General features: G+C 51.6%; 1 protein-coding gene across 3 annotated transcripts; it reads left to right on the plus strand.

The window, feature by feature from the left end:
- The first annotated feature begins 1493 nt into the window (after positions 1 to 1493).
- INPP5B (inositol polyphosphate-5-phosphatase B) lies at positions 1494 to 19539 on the plus strand. Of its 3 annotated transcripts, none has more exons than XM_062014375.1 (22): positions 1494 to 1694; positions 1832 to 1911; positions 2381 to 2478; positions 3206 to 3235; positions 3691 to 3801; positions 7395 to 7491; positions 8827 to 8997; positions 9662 to 9763; positions 10118 to 10232; positions 10870 to 10986; positions 11773 to 11960; positions 13046 to 13157; positions 13313 to 13422; positions 14282 to 14417; positions 15020 to 15130; positions 16209 to 16371; positions 16494 to 16729; positions 17290 to 17403; positions 17755 to 17839; positions 18211 to 18338; positions 18681 to 18792; positions 19103 to 19539. In XM_062014375.1, the coding sequence occupies exons 1-22, from the start codon at positions 1638 to 1640 to the stop codon at positions 19225 to 19227; spliced, it is 2598 nt and encodes an 865-aa protein (XP_061870359.1). In that variant the 5' UTR covers positions 1494 to 1637; the 3' UTR covers positions 19228 to 19539. The 3 variants fall into 3 exon arrangements, with proteins under 3 accessions (XP_061870359.1, XP_061870360.1, XP_061870361.1); XM_062014376.1 differs by having other exon boundaries at positions 16239 to 16371; XM_062014377.1 differs by lacking the exons at positions 1494 to 1694; positions 1832 to 1911; positions 2381 to 2478; positions 3206 to 3235; positions 3691 to 3801 and adding an exon at positions 4555 to 4631.
- Positions 19540 to 19923: the final 384 nt, after the last annotated feature.

A 19923-nucleotide genomic window follows, 5' to 3' on the forward strand; every position in this document is an offset into this window, starting at 1 on the left:
AGCCACGCGCCAGAGCAGCCTGGGTGCCTCACAACCTCAGCACAGGGCTTGGCGTGGGGTTTTGTGTCAGACCACGGTATCAGCATATCCATAGCAACCAAACAGGAGCAAAGCCGGGGCGTTTCTGTCTCAAAAACACCACCCAGAGCCACGTTTGTTGTGAGAGCTGAGGTTTAGCGTTTACAGCAGCCATTGCAGACTTCTCCTTTCAGTTCCTCTGGGCAGCCCCTCATCCATCCGTGCAGGAGGCAGTGGGAAGGCAGAAAGCACTCTGGTTAACAGCCTGCTGCCTTGCTGCCTCAGCTGCAGCTGTCTGGGGCTCAACTCTCCAGGCTGTGCTGTGCAAAACCCCCTGGTGCCGTTCGGCAGCGCCGGCTCGCACCGTGTGTCGCGGTTGTGTGACAGCCCCGGCTCGGAACCGAGCACAGCCCAGGGCGCTGCCGGGGAACGGGAAACATCCCAGCGCGAAATGAACCGCGCTGAAGCCTCACTGCGAAACGACCTTGTGCTGCGGCCTCTGCCCGCCGAGATCCCGCCGGTCGGGATCCCGGTGCTGAGCCGGGAGCAGCGCGGGCCCGATCCTGGATGGGATCCCGGTGCTGAGCCGGGAGCAGCCGCGGGCCCGATCCTGGATGGGATCCCGGTGCTGAGCCGGGAGCAGCGCGGGCCCGATCCTGGATGGGATCCCGGTGCTGAGCCGGCGCGGGCCCGATCCCGGATGGGATCCCGGTGCTGAGCCGGGAGCAGCCGCGGGCCCGATCCCGGATGGGATCCCAGTGCTGAGCAGCCGCGGGCCCGATCCCGGATGGGATCCCGGTGCTGTGCCGGGAGCAGCCGCGGGCCCGATCCCGGATGGGATCCCGGTGCTGAGCAGCCGCGGGCCCGATCCCGGATGGGATCCCAGTGCTGAGCAGCCGCGGGCCCGATCCCGGATGGGATCCCGGTGCTGTGCCGGGAGCAGCCGCGGGCCCGATCCCGGATGGGATCCCGGTGCTGAGCAGCCGCGGGCCCGACCCCGGATGGGATCCCGGTGCTGAGCAGCCGCGGGCCCGATCCCGGATGGGATCCCAGTGCTGAGCAGCCGCGGGCCCGATCCCGGATGGGATCCCAGTGCTGAGCAGCCGCGGGCCCGATCCCGGATGGGATCCCGGTGCTGAGCAGCCGCGGGCCCGATCCCGGATGGGATCCCGGTGCTGAGCAGCCGCGGGCCCGATCCCGGATGGGATCCCAGTGCTGAGCAGCCGCGGGCCCGATCCCGGATGGGATCCCGGTGCTGTGCCGGGAGCAGCCGCGGGCCCGATCCCGGATGGGATCCCGGTGCTGTGCCGGGAGCAGCCGCGGGCCCGATCCCGGATGGGATCCCGGTGCTGTGCCGGGAGCAGCCGCGGGCCCGATCCCGGTCGGCCCCGTGATTTCCGGAGGCTCCGGCGCCCGCGGCCCCCCCAGCCCGGCCCGGCCCGGCCCCGCCGCGTCATCCGGCGTCCGGCCACGGCAGCGGCGGCAGCGGCAGCGAGGGGCCGGCCCGGAGCCGGGGACTAACGGAGCCGGGGACTAGCGGAGCGGCGTGCGGCGGGGCCGGGGCGGCAGCAGCAGCCGGGACCCGGGAGCGCGGCCCCGCCTGACGGGCGCCGGGGACGATGGACCAGTCGGTCGCTATCCAGGAGAGCCTGGCGCGGGGCGCGACGTGCCGCATCGTATCCTTCGCATCGGCCTCGAGGGGTGCGGGGAGGGCGGGGTCCCCGCTCCACACACACACACACATCACCCCAGCCCCGGCTCTGACAGCCCCCGCGCTCCCAGTCCCCTGCTCTTCCTTGACCCGCGGCTGCAGGCGGTGCAGGGCGAGCTGGCTGCGGGGGACAGCGTGGAGAGCCGCCTCCTGGGCCTCGTGGAGAGCTGCGGGCAGCACGCGTAGGTGCTGGGGCCGGGTTGGTGGGGCGGGGAGAGGAGGGAGCCTGGATGCTCCAGGCAGGAGAAACGCTCCCAGGAAAGCCAAGAGCTCCACAGGCCTCCCCCAGGCCTTGGGAACCGCCTGAGAGCTCCATCCCGTCCCAAGGACTTTCTGCTGGGGTGGTGTCTGGTGGGGCAGTGGTTTGGAGGTGCCTTGGGCTTCTCCTCCTGCACATTCTGGATGGAAGGATGGACAGTGAGAAACTCTCAGGCCCTGGAGGTTCTGGTCTGGTGCATTTTGCCTGTAACATAAACATGTTTTTACTTAATGCTGGGGCAAGCAGGTGGGTGGGCACATGGCCAAGAAGTTGCTTTGGGATTTGCATGAGGTTGTGTTAGCAGGTGCTGCTGGATGGGATGGGGTTGTCTGTACCTGCAGAGAGCCCAGAATCAAGGAGGCATTGCCTCCACATCTGCTCTGTGCTTGCAGGATCTATGTGTACACTCACCGGCGGATGGCCATCACAGCTGAGGACATCTGGCTGGAGAAGATTATCCCAATCACAGAAGGGTTTGCAGTGCAAGAAGGTACTCACAGTCTTTGGGATCTTATAGTGGCCTCAAGATAAGGTCCTTCCCCTCCTCTACTCTGCCCTGGTGAGGCCACACATGGAGTCCTGTGTCCGGTTCTGGGCTCCCCAGTTGAAGAGTGATAGAGAACTCCTGGAGAGAGGCCAGTGCAGGGCTACAAAGGTAACGAGGGAACTTGCAAGGAAAGGCTGCAGGACCTGGGGCTGCTTAGCCTGGAAAAGGCTGAGGGGAGGAGTTCTCAAGTTATCAATACCTAAGGGGCAGGTCTCAAGAGGATGGGGCCAATCTTTTCTGTAGCACCCAGTGCCAGGACAAGGGGTAACTGGAACAAGCTGGAACACAAGTTCCACTTGAACACAAGGAGAAAGTCCTTTGGTGCTGAGGTGAGGGAGCCCTGGCCCAGGCTGCCCAGGGAGGGTGTGGAGGCTCCTTCTCAGGAGGTTTCCAACCCCAGCTGGACACGTTCCTGTGCCCCCTGAGCCAGGGGAACCTGCTTTAGCAGGGGCTGCGGCTGGAGCAGCTCTGCAGGGCCCTTCCCACCCCCACCATCCTGTGCCATGCACCAGCTGTGGCCTCCTGCCCTTGGCAGTTCTGCCCTGCCTGTCTCTGTCCACACAAGGACAAGTTGATGTTTGAGGAGCTCGGGTTCACCAGCCTCAAGGTGTCAGTGTGATCTGCAAACCTCTGCTTGGCTTTGTAACTGAACTTTGTTTCCCTTTTACAGTTGTGCCTGACAGTGACCTTCACGTCATCGGTGAGTTCTGTTGTTGCTTTGCAGCCACTGTTTCAGCCATTCCTGGGCCCTGCACCAGCCACACACAGCGGGGCAGGACTTGGGGCTCTGGTGATCCACACCATTGACCAGGGGGGATCTTATCTTGCTGCTGCTTGCTGTGGCCCAGCTCATGCTAATGGGTGTTGTCACCCTCAATCAGCCAGAGGAACGGAGTCTTCCAAACGCTTGTAAACTGCTGCTGGGAGATTAATTCTTGCCACTGAATGAGCAGAATAGAAACGATTACCCATGCTGATTTACACCCTTCTGAAATGGCATCCTCATGTGAGATTTGGGCAAGGAACCTGCTGAGAAGCCGTGGGGAGGGCTGCTGCAGGAGCCTGCATGCACACACATGGAGCACAGCAAACACTCCCTTTCTGCCCCCTTGGCAGCATTGACCACAGGAGATCTTTTCCTCCCAACGTCTCCAGGCTCTGATGTGACTGTCCAGATCAGTTCAGGTGATGATCAGCTCACGGTGCGGTTGCCCTTCGGGTCTCACACACGCACGTTCCTCCAGGAGGTCGGCAGGTGCAGCCCAGGTAGGAGCTCAGGGGCTGGAGGCGGCCGTGGGTTCGGTGCAGAGCTGTGGGCAGAGCTGTGGGCAGCCTCAGCGTCCTGTCTGTGCATTTCTCCTCTATCTGGAAGAGCAGCATCAGCCCCTGCAGCTGAAACTTGCACAGGCTGTGACACTTTGCAGGTGTGACGGTTCTCTGCAGCTCAGCAGAGGACACGAGCGCTTTGGCTGAGCAGATGCAAGCGCTGTGACAAGCCACCCGCAGCTCGGGCACTCCAAAGGCCAAATCCAAACGCGTTTTGACCCAGCGCAGTGTCCACTCCCCCAGTCCTCCCGTCGCTCTTTGCATCCTCCCAGGCGGGTGCAGCCTGGCACAGCTTTCGCGGGGGGAGCCGCCTGCGGTCACCGTCACCCTGGGCTCGGCCCCTCGTTTCGGTGGAGCTCTGGGCGGTGGGAGCTGCCGCCGGGGCGGGCCGGGGCGGGCTGAGCGCTGGGGCTGGGGCGGGCGCTGGGGCCGGGGCGGGCTGAGCGCTGGGGCCGGGGCGGGCTGAGCGCTGGGGCCGGGGCGGGCTGAGCGCTGGGGTTGGGGCGGGCGCTGGGGCCGGGGCGGGCTGAGCGCTGGGGCGGGCGCTGGGGCCGGGGCGGGCTGAGCGCTGGGGCCGGGGCGGGCTGAGCGCTGGGGTTGGGGCGGGCGCTGGGGCCGGGGCGGGCTGAGCGCTGGGGCCGGGGCGGGCGCTGGGGCCGGGGCGGGCTGAGCGCTGGGGCTGGGGCGGGCGCTGGGGCCGGGGCGGGCTGAGCGCTGGGGCCGGCGCTGCCGAGCTGCGGCGATGTCCGAGCGCGGGCGGCTGCGCCGAGGTGAGCGCGAACACCCGCCGGCTGCAGCCGCGGGCCGGGGGGCGGGCGGGGGCCGCCCGGCGGGGACTGGGGCGGGCGGAGGAGCTGCCCGGCTGTCCGGGAGCCCGAGGGCTGCCTGATGCGCAGCGCTGGCCCCCGACGTTTGGGCGAGGCCGGGCCGCCCTGCAGTGCGCGATGCCCGTGGCCGGGGGCTGAGCGGCCGCCCGGGGCTCCCGGCGCAGCTCCGGGGAGCGGCCCCTTGGCGGGCAGCGGGAGCCAAGCGAACGGGCAGAGCCGCCGGGGTCTCTGCGGCTTCGCCCGTCTGAGCCGCTCCTCCGGCCCCCGGGATGGCAGCCTCGATGTTACCGCTGGTGCCGGTCGCCGCTTCCCTCTTTGCAAAGTGCACGTGTGAGAGGATGCAGAGAGCTAAAGCCATCGTTTGGGAACCGCCGTGGCATTCAAACTCCGACTGACAGCGCTTCTAGTTGTCTGTCCTCATTTAAGTTGGGCTCGCGGAGGTGCAGTTGGTGTTGCTGGCATTCCTGCTCGTTCTTTCTGCGTTTATCAGTAGTGTATTAAGAAAAGAAAGGGAGAAAAGGTGAACTTTGTAACCAGGGAACAATGCAGCGTTCCCATGGGAGGGATCAGGGAACAGCCCCTCTGATGCAGAGTTTGAACTCATAGCTTAGAACTGACTGGGAGAGACTGGGGCATTTCTGTGTGCTTGGGAGAGAAAAACCTGCTGGAGGAAACACAATCCTGGCTCCCTTGCTGGTGTGTTTTTGTTGTCTCTGGAGCACAGTAACACTCTTTGAATGGTAAGCTCCTTGGAATGTAATTCTATCAAATCAAACGTTTGAGCTTGCACAAAGTTGCCTTTTCAAAGCTTCATTGTGTTTTTCTTGAGCCAGAGGAGATGAGGGATTCCCCCCTCCCTGTATTAGCAGAAGGAAACACACTCTGCCATCACCTGGGAACGTAAATTGATATCAAGTGGTGTTTTATCTGCTGTTCTCCAGGTACAACTGTAGCTCATTCTGTCCTTAAATGAGCATGCATCCGAGTTAGCAGCTTCCACAGGCAAAGCAAAGCACATTTAAATACTGTGTAAATGCTGCCCTTTGGCCTCTGATTGAGGGGAACCTGCTTTAGCAGAGGGTTGGGCTGGAGCAGCTCTGCAGGGCCCTTCCAACCCCCACCATGCTGGGATTCTGTGACTCTGTGCTCATTTTGCTGTTCTGTATTTCTCTGCCCAGATCAATGGTTAAGTGAGGTCATTATCATGTTAAAAGATCCACTGCAGATTGCTAACATCTACATCCCTCTGGCCAGAGCAATCTATACCTACATATGTTTATATAAAGGCAACAGCCCTTTCCCAAGGAGAATCCTACCTAAATGTGATGTCCACTAATGAGGTGAGACTGCAGGGGGGTGATGTGTGACTGGGAGCTTTGGTTCACTTAGCAGCTGTGCCATCAGCACTCAGAAGTGTGTTTTGCCACTGTGGCCCTAAAACCTTCCTTGCAGCAGCTCCAGCAGCACTGGTTAAGTACCTAATGCCCATGGAGAAAATGTCTGGCTCTGTGTCAGCTCCCAAAGCTCACACTCTGCAGCACATCTCAGAACCCTCCTGCTCAGCTCTGTGGGACTTTGGCTGTGGGATTGGTATTGAGCTTGGAGCCACGTGCTCTTCTGCAACCTGCCTCTGATAAATCCTCTTACACAGTTCTTATTCTCTGAGGACTCTTGAGCAAGAGAGGTTTTTCCAAGCTGAGAATATGGGCAATTCTTGTCAGCTTGTTTCTATTCTGAGTGCTTAGGTAAAGTACTTCAAGTTGTGCTTGTGGTTTGTGCTCTTGACCTGCAGAATGTACTATGACAGCAACAACAATTTCTCTGAGCTGTGCTCACTCAGCTAGAGCTGGTAAAACCTTATAAGAACCATTTCTGTGTCATCATTAGCTTTGTGTCCTGCTAAACAGCATAATCTTGAGATTGCTGTTTGTGCATCTTTAATGTGGAGACCCCCATGCAGAACCTTGTCTCCTCTTGTAGGAGCAGAATGATGCAGCTGAAACAAAATGCTGCTAGGGTGGCTAAATTTAGCTAAGATAATGTGATGTGTTGAGTGTCACACAGGTATTAAGTTATATTTGCATGGCAGCAGCCCTGTTATTGTTTTAGGAGTGTGCAGTTTGCATTGAGGCTCCCGTTTGTGCTGAGGTGCAGTGGGTTCATGTGAGGGACTCCATACCGTGCAGCCTGGAGCAGGGACACGTTTGTGCCTTGCTGGGTATTTGCAGATAGGCAGAAACCCTTTAAGTGGCAGTGTGGTTGAATTGTTGTTCTCCCCTCCTCCTTTTCTTCCTTTCTTTGTACTTCCTGTCTTGCTTCAGAAAGGAAAAAGCTGTTACTAACGGCCGTGTTTTGGATTCCCAGGATAAACCCCCGAGTTTTGTACTGCTGAGTCCTGCTTTACCTTAAGCTGTAAGGGAGAGCCAACAGTAACAGGCTCTAGAAGCTGCAGGCTGGCAGCACAGCAGTTGTGCTGCTCTCCATGGCTGCCCAGCGTGCTGCTGCCTGTGCTTTCCTCAGGAGGGGAAGCTGCAGCTCTGTCAAAACAAGCTGCATCTATCAGATAACTGAAAGGGAGGCTGCACCATGCTTGTTTCTGCACACAAAACTATATCCTACTCACAGGTTTCTGCCTAAATGTGTTTAGAAATTAAAGAGTATTTTAAATGTAATGTGAAACTCTCTGGCTTTGTTTTTTTTCTCCAGAAGTGGCTGGTTCTGAAGGTGTCAAACAGAATGGAAAAAAGCTTACACAAGTTAGTCAGAGCCGGAGCCACGACGGCAGCAATAAAAGTGCTCCCAGGTATGTCTTCACCTCTCGTCTCTTGTGTGGGTTTGGTGATGCAGCTGAAAGAGAGTTGTGCAGTCAGCTTTTAATGGAAAGTCTAGAGAGTAAAAGTGGTGGCAATGTCTCTGCCAGTTTAGCCCTGCTTGCCCTCCAGAGAGGATCTCTGCATAGTGACAGTAAACACACCTAGCGCTGAAGTCCTGGGTGCTTCTGGGTGATTGGGTGTGAATGGAAAATTGTTGATGCTTTGATGTCTAGAGAAAGATGTCTAAAGGGAGAAAAAGAAAGTACAGAGAGCTTTTTGTCAGGGCTTCCTGATTTCCAGGAAGGTTTCCCTCAGTGGGGAAGTTGATCTCTCTGGTGCCAGTGTGTGAGTTGTCACCAGTTCTCGAGCAGTCTTGTGCCTGTGTTGTCTCCTTCCATCTGCTGCAGCCCCCAGAGGTGCTGGGTTCTGGAGCAGAAGTTGGCATTTTTTTGACAAGAGAATCTGCAGATTCTAGTTAGGAGAGAAAAAAGTTAAATGTAAGCACAATGTCAAAAGCTTAGTGGGAATTTCAGCACAATCTCTTGAGTCCTGCCAGTGCCCTGTTTGGGGCTATTTTTGCTGCGTAGTGGGACAGGACCTGCTAGCATTGTTTATTTTGAGTCAGAGAGCTTTGGCTCTGGACCAGTGTCTCATAGATACTCTTAAAATGTTACTGTTTCACTTTTCAGTTCCCAGGACTTTTGTGGACTCTGCTGCATATCCTTCAAAGTCTCTGTGTGTTGTCCTTGGCACTGCTCTGTAGGTTGTTGAACTTAAACTTATACCATCCACTTGCTTGTGGGAACTCCCAAGCTGTGGTATTATTATAGTTGCTAAAAGGAGTTTGCAGAGCTACCAGCCACTAAATAAAAGCACTGCTACATCCAGCCACTGTGTGCTGCCTCCTTTCTGGGCAGAGCTGGGAGTTTTCTGGTTTTGCTTTGTAACAAAACAGTTTTTCATTCTTCTGCTGAGGTCAGAAGGGTTGAGCAGAGGCACAGGGAGGTGAGATTTGCATCTCCTTGCTCCACTAAGCAGGAAAGGTGTCCAGGTTTTGTGTGGGCTGTGAGCAGGGCCTGCTGTGAATCAACAGGCTGCCCTAGGTCAGTGGAAACCATCTGTTATTTCAGTTGGTTAAACTGGTTTTATCTGGAGATCTGAACTGCTGTAAGAAATGCTAATTTCAGCCTTGTTTGCTTATCCCAGACATTTATTATCTGTCTTTAATGAAACAGGTAAATGTGGAGTCCTCAGTGGGGGGAGCTAAGTGTGTAGGGGGTGTGTTTGTTCTGGGTTGCATCACACGGTTTTGCTTTCGTTTGCAGGCAGAGCAAAGTCAAACCTGAAGTGACGACTGAAATGATCCGATCCTCCAGCATCATGGTTTCAAACAAGGCTTCAATCTTATCAGAAGCAAAGTTTGGACTAAGAGATACTATTGTTAAATCTGAGCTTGTAAGAATGGAGGATTCCTACACACACATCCAGAACTTCAGGTAATGATTGTTCCTGAGAAGAACTTTGTGTGGGGAGTTGGTCAGCATAAGCTGTCAGAATAGCTCCTGGTTGGGATTTCAAGTAGGAAAATGTCTAGAGAGGTCTGATGCACTCCCAGAGTTGCTTCTTTTCCTCATCTAGGCATTAGCAGAGAGGAATGTTGTTGATGGCTCTGTCGAGGTTTGCCTCGTGGTTCTTGCTGAGGAAGTGACCTTTTGGAAATGACTTTTCCTTGTGCTTATTTCAGGCTGTGGAAATGCACCAGTACTGTGCACCCCTGGCCTTCTCTCTCACTGCTTCTGTTCACTACTTATCTGTGTAGTTGTTCCAATAAGCTTGTAAGAGTTTGGCTTAAACATATAATTAGGACCAAAAACCCCTCCTTTGATGATATCACCCCAGGAATTTCCCATTTCAAACTGCTGCTTCACAGCTCTAGGACTTGTTTTCCCATATGAGCTGTAAAAATGAGTATCCTTCTGCAGGTGCTACTGTAATGGAATCATTTAAGGCATTTAAATTGTGTCACAGCTTCCTAATTCCTGCTAGAAACATGTTACTCCTCAATGGTTACATGCAGCATTGTGTGCATGGGTTCATGAGAGTGGGGGTTGCATCAGCTCCACAGTTTGCAGCTCTGGCATTGAGTTAATGCCTTTGCAGGTTTTTTGTTGGGACCTACAATGTGAATGGTCAGCCCCCCAAAGAAAGCCTCCAGCCTTGGCTGAGATGTGATGCTGATCCTCCAGACATTTACTGTGTGGGGTGAGTATCTCTTTGTGCTCCATCCTTCCAAACCTTGACTGTAGGTTGTTTACTCAGGAGTCTGTAGCATGGATGTATTCAGCCAAGCTGAGGAATGTTTGCTGCTCCATTGCACAGCTCTGGAGTTTGTGTTTGCAGAGCCTGGTGTTCTGGCAGTGTTGCAAAGTCTTTAATGCCATTCAGTGTAATGCTAGTAGTAATTCAGCTTTACATACCTCTGCAATCAGCATAACTCAATTTGAGCTTTCAGTTATAAATGTAGTGAGTATAAACTGATTTAGTTCTTTCCCAGAGGAAATGGCTGGAGATTTATAAATGAATGCATTCATCCATGGGTTCCTTCCTCTAACCCAGGTTCCAGGAGCTTGATCTGAGTAAAGAAGCCTTCTTTTTCAATGACACACCAATGGAAGAAGAGTGGTTTAAAGCTGTAACTGATAGCCTTCACCCAGATGCCAAGTATGCCAAGGTAAGCGTGGCTTTTGGGGAGGGTCTGAGTGTGGAATCATTTTGCACTTGGGCCTCTTTTCCCTTTGCTGTTTCTTGTTCTCAGTTGCTGTCTCTTCCAGAGGCTCGTTGTCTGCAGAATTTTGCTCAGTCAGAAGGTGAAGTGTGGTAGTGTTGCTGTGCAGAGTGCTGAGGCAGGGACAGGACAGGAGGCCAGACAGAGGCATCCACACATAAAGGAAGCTCCTGTTGTCTTGTTGGAAGAGGATAGGAAGTATCTTAGCTTCTTCCATGTCTGTCTCCACAATGCATGGGGGAATGAGTTGTGAAGGTAACTTAGTAGGAATACTGCTTATGTTTTGGCTCCTTCTCCTTAGGCCTCTTGTCACTGCTGTTAAAGGGAAGCTCCTTCCATGGGCTCTGCCTGTGCTGTGGATTTTGCTTTGGGCAGTTTGTTTGTTGGGGTGCTGGTCCTTGGCTCCTTCCTGTGCTGTGCTGTTGCAGGGCCTGTGTGCCCAGCTGGTCTGTTGGATGAGCCTGGAACTCCCTTTTTCTTCATCTGTATTTTGGTGACCTGTGTCTGGACTGGGGAGCAATGTGTGTTCTCTCATCTCACCTCTCTCATTTTAGGATTTAACAGAACAGGATCTGTTTTCCAGGTGAAACTTGTGCGGCTGGTGGGAATCATGCTGCTGCTGTATGTGAGGGCAGACCTTGCCTTGAACATCTCTGAGGTGGAAACTGAGACTGTGGGAACTGGAATCATGGGGAGGATGGTAAGAATGGCAACTGTGCAAGACATAGGGTGAGACTTAGAAGAGCCCTGGAGAGCTTCTCTCTCTCTTTCCAGCTAAGGGATGCAGCTGCCTATTACAAGTCCTGTTCGTGTGGCAGCTCAGGGCACTGCTGGAGGGAGTTGCCACGTGCTCACAAAGTCTCAAAGACCTTGAGGGAGAGTCTTCTCTGGAGGCTTTATTTTCTGATTGCATGTGCTGTGTGGAGCTTTGCTCTCACATGATTTTGATGCTGGCTGTGATTTTGCCCAAAGCAAGTAACCCAAGGGAATGTGAGTAGAAGGAAGCCTTCCTGGTCTCTTGGCATTCCACGTCACTGGAGTGAAGTCCATGCCCTTTGAATGTAGTTTCTGTGAACACTGCAGAACTTGTCCAGCAGTATTTTTAACCAGCAAAGCCATGTGCTTCCTCCTCCATTTACAATTGTTTCTGGTTTATGTTGAAAGGTTCAGCTTGTTGCTAAATCAGTTGCAGGACTTGCTGAAGTAACTGAGCAGCTCTCTTACTGATTTTAGTTTCCCTTTTTACTAGCCCATTCCTGAATCACAGACTGAGTTCCATGTGCTTGCTTGCTGTGTTTTGTTGCTATGGGTCACCCTCACATGAGTGACTGATTTCAGTTCATGAAATAGTTATTAAGTGGCATTTTCAGCCCTTTCCTTCTAGAATTAGTCTGCCCCAATGTCTTCTGGCTTATCCACTGCTACTATCTCACCTGTGGATCCAGCTGTTGTGTAGGAGCTTCTGACCAATGTCTTTATCTTTCAGGGTAACAAAGGTGGTGTTGCCATAAGGTTTAAATTCCACAACACTAGTGTGTGCATTGTGAACTCCCACCTTGCAGCTCACACAGAGGAGTGTGAGAGGAGGAACCAGGGCTTCAAAGACATCTGCTCTCGGATGCAATTCTGCCAGTCGGATCCCAATTTGCCCCCTCTCACTATTGGCAAACATGAGTATGTTTCCTGTCAGACTGTGTGAATCACTGCATGTGGCAAGGGAGAACCTTGGCAACATACTGGGGTGGGAGGTTCTCTCGGCAGGGATGTTAGAAGGGGTGCCCAAGTGAGCTAATTGTCAGCCTGGAAGGATCAGAAATGCTTTGCCTTAACCCTGGGTTTGAGACTGGTCACCTTTTCCAGGCCCATGAAGTCAGAATGGGGCAGTAACATGCACTGATGCCCCCAAAGGGTTGTGGGATTTATGGAGTGTAGAGTTTTAAAACCATCAGTTATTAAGAATCACAGAATCCCAGAATGGTGGGGGCTGGAAGGGCCCTGCAGAGCTGGTCCAGCCCCAGCCCCTGCTAAGGCAGGTTCCCCTCGCTCAGGGGGCACAGAAACGTGTCCAGGTGGGTTTGGAAACCTCCTGAGAAGGAGCCTCCACACCCTCCCTGGGCAGCCTGGGCCAGGGCTCCCTCACCTCAGCACCAAAGGACTTTCTCTTCCTGTTCCAGTGGCACTTTTGTCTCCCAGTTCATTTCCATCACTCCTTGTCCTGTCACTGGAGACAACAGGAAAAAGTGTCCCCCATCCTCCTGACACCCAGCCTTTACCTACTTGTCAGTGTTGCTGAGATGCCCCTGGTCTCAGCCTTCTCTTCTCCAGGCTGAACAGCTCCAGGTCCCTCACAGAGATGTTCCAGTCCCTAATCATCTTTGTAGCCCTGCACTGGCCTCTCTCCAGCAGTTCCCTGTCTCTCTTGAGCTGGGGAGCCCAGAACTGGACACAGGACTCTACATGAGGCCTCACCCGGGCAGAGCAGAGGAGAATGAGCTCCTCCCTCAACCTACTGCCCACACTCAGTACCCCAGAGATAGTAACAAATATGCAGAGCAGGGATTAAAACCAGCAAAGGCAGAAAATGCAGCTTCTCTTTCAAACTGTCACTCTTACTTGTTCTGTTCTCTCTGACGGTGAAGCAGACACAGCATCCACCTGATGCTGCTTAGAACTCATGCTGTGCTTCCATCTCACAGCCAGCTTGTGTTTTGGGTATCTTTAGCCCTCTGTGCAGACTTCTGCTGTATGTTCTCTTTCAGTGTCATCTTATGGTTGGGTGACCTCAACTATCGTCTGGAGGACCTGGATGTGGCAAAAGTGAAGCAACTGATAGATGAGAAAGCATTTCCAGAGCTTTGCCAGTATGACCAGGTACTGATGTCTCACCTACCTGCAGGTGGTGCTGAGGGTGCTCCTTAGATACTGCACACCTCCTCCTCAGCCTTCTCAGTGCTCAGCATCCCCCTTTTGACTCATTGCTTGTGTTTATTTTAGATGATATATGTTGTCTTTTCTTTCTTTCATAGCTGAAGAGGCAAATGGATGCAAATGCAGTCTTTGAAGGCTTTACAGAGGGAGAGATCTCTTTCCAGCCAACATACAAATATGATGCTGGCTGTGATGACTGGGATACAAGGTACAGTCATTCCCTCTCATGTGGCTAATGTTGTCACTGAAGCAAGTGCAAAGCAAGCTACAAAGAATCACAGATCTAATGGCTATAAAGAGGAACAATTCTGAGGTTGTTGCTATTCCTTTCCCCTGGCTCCAAAATCCATCTCCACTTCAGTTGTATTTGTGTTGCTTTATTCCATTGCTATTTGTCAGATGTTCATCATCCTTTTCCCAGGATTAATCCATCAGGTTTCCTCTTGGTTAAAGGTGTACAAAATGAATGAATCATTTTAGTTAGTTTCATTCTCTTGCTTTGGTTTCATTTGGTTTTGTCCCAAGCAACGCTTTTTAGGATCTGTTATTGGCTGCTACCTGCTGTACCTGCTCAGGTCAGCCCAGCTGGGGTTCACAGTGGTGCATCTGTGCTGTCTGTAGTTGAGTGCATTCTCCAAAAGGCTGAAAGAACCATCATTCCTGTAAAGCACTACACAGATTGATGGACTTATTCTTGGTAAACAGGCAACGATGGCTTCAAGTGCAAGAATGAAATCTGTGGAGCAGTCAGTAGAGGGGAAGAAGTGAACTTTGAACAGAGAGTTCTTATTTGTCAGGGTTCTTATGGTCAAAAGTTTGAGCATTGCTTTGTGTGTTAATTGTATCAAAAGAACAAAGAACTGCATCTTTGAAGAAGCAGAAGGTAAAGCATGATGCAGAGATAGCTGAGAGTAGGCAACCAAACTCGTGATAACTGCTCAGAGACACTTTGACAGAGAACCAGCTCCAGGCCAACACAGAGTCTTGGGGGAGAGCAGTAACAATGTCCTGCATTGTTACTCCACCTGAACTGTGCCTGGAAGCTCTGATTTTCACTTGTGTTGTAGTGAGAAGTGTCGTGTCCCAGCCTGGTGTGATCGGATACTCTGGAAAGGGCAGAACGTTGCTCAGCTGAGCTATCGCAGCCACATGGCTCTGAAGATCAGTGATCATAAGCCAGTTAGCTCAGTGTTTGATATTGGGGTAAGTACATCAGTGCTGAAGGAAATAACTCTGCTGACCTTGTCCTCTGTGTGGGGAGAGGGGGAAGGAGGTTCTGCTGGTTTCCCTCTCCTGCTGCTTTTATGGCATCCACGGGATGGCTTAAAAGGTGGGTTAGATGAGACACAGAGATAGGATTGTTGTTGCTGCCAGCTAGGCTTGTGTTGTGAGACCTCAGTTAAGCAGAACAATGCCTGAATATCTGTAGTTGTGTTTTGAGAAGTGTCCTTTTGCCTTTGTTTTTCATGAGTTTTCCTAATAGTTTTCACAGGAGCTGATGTGCAGGAGAGTCATCACTCACAGCACAGCAGTGTGCTGGGAAATGACTTTCTTCCCAAAAAACCCAACAAACCCCCACAAAATAGCTGATTTAGTTGATCTAGTACTGCCTGGGTGACTCTCTTGCTGTTTAGGCAAGGTCCTTTACTGTTGGATCCTGAGATCTTCGAGTGCTCCAGATGGCTCTGTTCATTACAAGCGTTGTAGATGCTACTGTGCTGCTAAAATCAACCCACTTCCTAAGTTTCCAGCTGTGCTGCAGAGGCACAGTAAATGCCAGTTGGTGCCATGTGTGTCCTTTCCAGGTGAAGGTTGTGAATGAGGAGCTCTATCGAAAGGCCTTTGAGGAAATAGTCCGCTCCCTGGATAAGCTGGAGAATGCCAACATTCCCTCAGTCACCCTCTCCAGGAGGGAGGTATGTCCATGTCTTGTGACTGCCTGGAGCAACCTTAGACCTCAGAAGTGGATTCCAGCAGTACAAGGGCATTAGATGGGTTCTAAACCCTGGGCTCTGGTTCCAAAGCATTACAACATTTTGACTTTCAGCTGTTGATGGAATCCCAGAGTGATGGGGGCTGGAAGGGCCCTGCAGAGCTGCTCCAGCCCCTGCTAAGGCAGGTTCCCTCCATCAGGGGCACAGGAATATGTCCAGGTGGGTTTGGAAACCCCCTGAGAAGGAGCCTCCACATCCTCCCTGGGCAGCCTGGGCCAGGGCTCCCTCACCTCAGCACCAAAGGATTTTGTCCTCCTGTTCCAGTGGCACTTTTGTCTCCCAGTTCATTTCCATCACCCCTTGTCCTGTCACTGGAGACAACAGGACAAAGTGTCCCCCCATCCTCCTGACACCCAGCCTTTACCTACTTGTCAGTATTGCTGAGATGCCCCTGGTCTCAGCCTTCTCTTCTCCAGGCTGAACAGCCCCAGGTCCCTCAGCTTTTCCTCATAAGAAAGATGTTCCACTCCTCTCAGCATCTTGATTTCTCTGTACAAGCCCTAGGAATATTTGTTTCTCTTTAGATGCAGGTAAATTCCATGCACCAGTATGAGGCTGAAGCTTAGGGCTTGTTACTCCCTGAGGTGGGGAAAGAGAGAGTAAAAGGGTAATTTGTGGCCCTTGCTCTGACTTGTTTGAAAGATAAACTGTAGAATGTGAAGGATTTGGAGAAGGTCACAAAGCTCACGTTCACTTTGTGTGTTGGAGACTCAAACAGATAAGCAAATGAGACATCTGAGGCTCCAGCTATCTTGTTCTCAAGTGTCATTGAGCTTGTTTGAGGGGAGCATTTGTTTTAAAGGGCCCACTGGTGCAAGTGACTTTAACATGCAAAATAAGCAAATGTAATGCTACTTCATCCTGGGAGAGATGTGCTGCAGGAGCAGGAGGGTTAATCAGGATATCGTGCTGCTTAATGATTAAACTGCAGGGCAGGAATTGCTGCTGGTGCTTGGCAAGGTGGAACTGGCTGATGATATTGACTGACATTTGTTTCTAGTTCCATTTTAAGGATGTTAAATACATGCAGCTGCAGGTGGAGAAGTTTACAATCCGCAATGGGCAAGTGCCCTGCCAGTTTGAATTTATCAGCAAACCAGATGAGGAAACCTACTGCAAGAAGTGGCTGACTGCTAATCCCAGTAAGGGCTTTCTGCTAGCAGGTGAGCCTTCTGGCTTAGTTCTCTCTGCTGTGTTGAGAATGCTGTGCCTGTTTGTGGTCTTACTGGTTTGGACACCTTTGTTTAACCAAGTGTGGGGGTTTTTTCTAATCATCTTTTGTCAGATGCCGAGCTCACAATTGAGTTGGAGGTGTTTGTTAATAAATCAACAGCTACCCACTTAAACTCTGGAGAGGAAAAACTTGAAGACATCTTGGTCTTGCATCTTAATAGGGGGAAGGATTATTTTCTATCTGTAACAGGCAACTACTTGCCAAGTTGCTTTGGGTCTCCCATTCACACGCTGTGTTACATGAGGGAACCGATCCAGGACATGGCAGCAGAATCCATTCGGAGACTTGTGAGTTAAAGACAAGATTCCCTTCCAAACCCCCAGCAACCATTACAACTACATGTTCAATCCTGTTTGTTGGTAAAGAACCTTCTTCCCCTGGCCCATAGCCTGAGAATGCTCATACAGCTGCTGCTCTCTCCAGTGCAGCATCTTCACACACTTACATTAGTTCTTCATGTGGATGAACCAACCCATTTCAGACAGAGAGCACTGAAAGTGAGCTCTCACTTGCTCTGCCTGTACTTTTAGAAGAGCTGTGCAACATTTAAATATCAACCTTTTCCCTGGAGCCTTTGGCTTTCTCTGCATGGAATGGGGATGTGTGTGTGTATATATGAGGCTTGATGGAATGTTTCCACAGAGCTGAGTGATGATGTTTCACTCATGTCTATGCCAGCAGCTGGTTTCTTCTGTCTGGACTTTTGATAGCAATGTGCCTGTTGTACTGGTCTTGTATGAAGGCTGCACAGTTTCTTAGCAAGCCTTAACTCAGCTCTGTGCAGCATTCTTGCAGTGTTGAGTAAGAGCTACATCCTTTTCTTTTTTCCCCTTCTCCTCTCTCTCAGACCCTGATGCCTTTAGAAATGAGCAATGATGATGTTGAAGCTGAAAAGCCCGTGGCCATTCCAAAGGAGCTGTGGATGATGGTGGATCGCTTGTACCGTGGCGCTTCCCAGCAGGTTGGAGCAGGAAACACAACACAACTGCACTGTCTTAGGTTTAGTTTTTGAAGATCCACTGATGGTGGATGTTTGGCTGATGGTACAGAGATAAAGGACATCTGTGATAAGCAATCCTGGTACTCTGGGTTGCAGTGCTGGTGATGGTGACCTCGCCTTTGTGTGACATATACCAGTAGCTGTCCTGCTGCTGCTGTGCCACAGCCTTCCTAGAGCTGCTCCTGGTGGCATTTGTACTGACAACAACCAATTTGGAGAGATTCTTCCCAGCCAGACTATAATGACACTGCTCTCTTTACCTAAACAACACTTATTTTCCTCAACTTTCCTGACTAATGGTTTGCTCTGCAGGAGGATCTGTTTCAGCAGCCAGGCCTCAGATCTGAATTTGAGTACATCCGAGACTGTTTGGACAAAGGAATGCATGATACCCTCCGTATCCTTTCACACCAAGGCTCAGGAAGGCTCACTGGGCTTTAGTCAGCAGAACTCAAAAAGGCTTTATCAGTCTTGTGTGCTCCAGTATGTTTTTTAAGTTACTGTCTCTCATCTTGGGTTAGCTGACATGTGCAGCTCCTCACTTCTGGTAATCAGGCTGAATCCCTCCACTGTGTCTTTGTGGTGTTGATGAATTACATGTGTCCAACTGCCAGTGGAAACAGCTTGCTATGAGGAGGCAAGGGACTGAAGTGAAAGCAGGGACAATAGGAGATCTTGGAGACCTAAGCAAAGATGAATGTTGCAGCAGAAATACAGTCTAACTAGATCACACTGTCCTTGCTTCTTCCTTAACCATCTCTGCATCAGCTGGCAGCAACCACTCGGTAGCAGAAGCCCTGCTGCTCTTCCTGGAGAGCCTGCCCGAGCCTGTCATCTGCTACAGGTTCTACAGCAGCTGTTTGGAGAGTGCCAACAACTATGCACTGAGCAGCCAGGTATCACCTTGCACAGAGCCACCGGATGGTGGGGGTTGGAAGGGACCTCTAGAGCTCCTCCAGCCCAACCCCCTGCTAAAGCAGGTTCCTTTGCTGTGAGACTTTCTGTAGTTCTAGAGGGAGGGGAGGCAAACTGTTTTATGCCAGAGCAGTACCAGGGTTTTGCTCTCAGAAACTTGATCATCTGATGGTAGCAAAGATCTAGAACTGCTGCTTCTTGATTAAGAGCTGTTGGCATTTGCAGACAGGCTGGTGTTGGTAGTAGATAAAGCTGCTAAGCCATTGCCATATGTCTTCAATATAAACATTGTGGTTTGTTTGGGTTTTTTTTCCCCTCCTCAGATTATCTCTGACCTGCCAGTGTGCCATAAAAGTGTTTTTGACTATCTAATGGCATTTCTACGAGAACTACTGAAAAATTCAGGGAAGAACCATTTGGATGTGAATATTCTTGGTAAGGCAAGCAAAAGAATCGTTCTGTTCAGAGGGGCTTTGCACAACAAAACCCATTTCTCCAAAGTGAAAGCAGCCATGGCCTCTCTCTTTCCAAGCATTTAATAATGACCAAAAAGTCCATTGTTGTAGCCTGGAAAAAGTTGTAAAGTCCTGGCTCATCAGCTTTTCTCTTACCCCATTCTGAAGCCAGGCTCTGTCTCCCTTTGACTGACTTGGTTTGGTGATATTACTCTTGATAATCCCGCTGCTGCTGATCTCTCATTGTGTTCCTGTGTGTCTTTTCTGCTGTTTGTTTGTTTTTAATGCAGCCAGTATATTTGGTGGCTTGTTACTTCGACCTCCTCCTGGACATCCTACACCAGACATAACTGAAAAGAGGAAAGCTCAGCAGTTTATCCGTCAGTTCCTCTTAAGAGAAGACAGTTTGTCATGAGTTTCAGATGCAGCTAATCTGATTTTTTAGATATCAAAGGACTGTGTATAAATATTTTTTGTACAGAATATCTTGTTGCTCTCCCAGTATTTTATACAATCTCTTGCTTCTGAAGGCACAGTTTGAATCAGGTTCTCACTATTTAAACTGTAAAGTATATAACATTTCTAAATAAGCTGTATTTAGACAAGCAAAACCATAGAGGCTGATAGTCACTCTGTATTATATTTAACTTCTATTGAGCCTCAGATTTTTTTAAGTCTTTGTTATTTAAATAAAAAGCTCTCAGTGCATTTTACCAGACTCTCTGAAGGAGCATTTTACCAGACTTTTACCAAGCCCCTTTCTGAGGTTGGCTGGTTTTCAGGCCCTGGGTTTGTTGGCTGTGATTTAAAACATGTTGCAAAGGGCTGGAGCAGTCCCCTGCATTGGCTTAATACCATATCTGGGGTAGCAGTAGAGATGTAACACAAATTGTTCTATGGGCTTCCACTCCCTCCCCTCTGCAGCACTGTGAGACCATAGTGCACCATGCACTGGGGATGCAATGAAGGTGAGAACTTGGTCTGCTGGCAAATCAAAGCAGGTGCAGATCAGAATCCCAGCATGGTGGGGTGGGAAGGGCCCTGCAGAGCTGCTCCAACCCCTGCTAAAGCAGGTTCCCCTGGCTCAGGGGGCACAGGAACGTGTCCAGGT

This window comes from Colius striatus, chromosome 24 (genome assembly GCF_028858725.1).
Source record: "Colius striatus isolate bColStr4 chromosome 24, bColStr4.1.hap1, whole genome shotgun sequence".
Taxonomy (NCBI): Eukaryota; Metazoa; Chordata; class Aves; order Coliiformes; family Coliidae; genus Colius; species Colius striatus.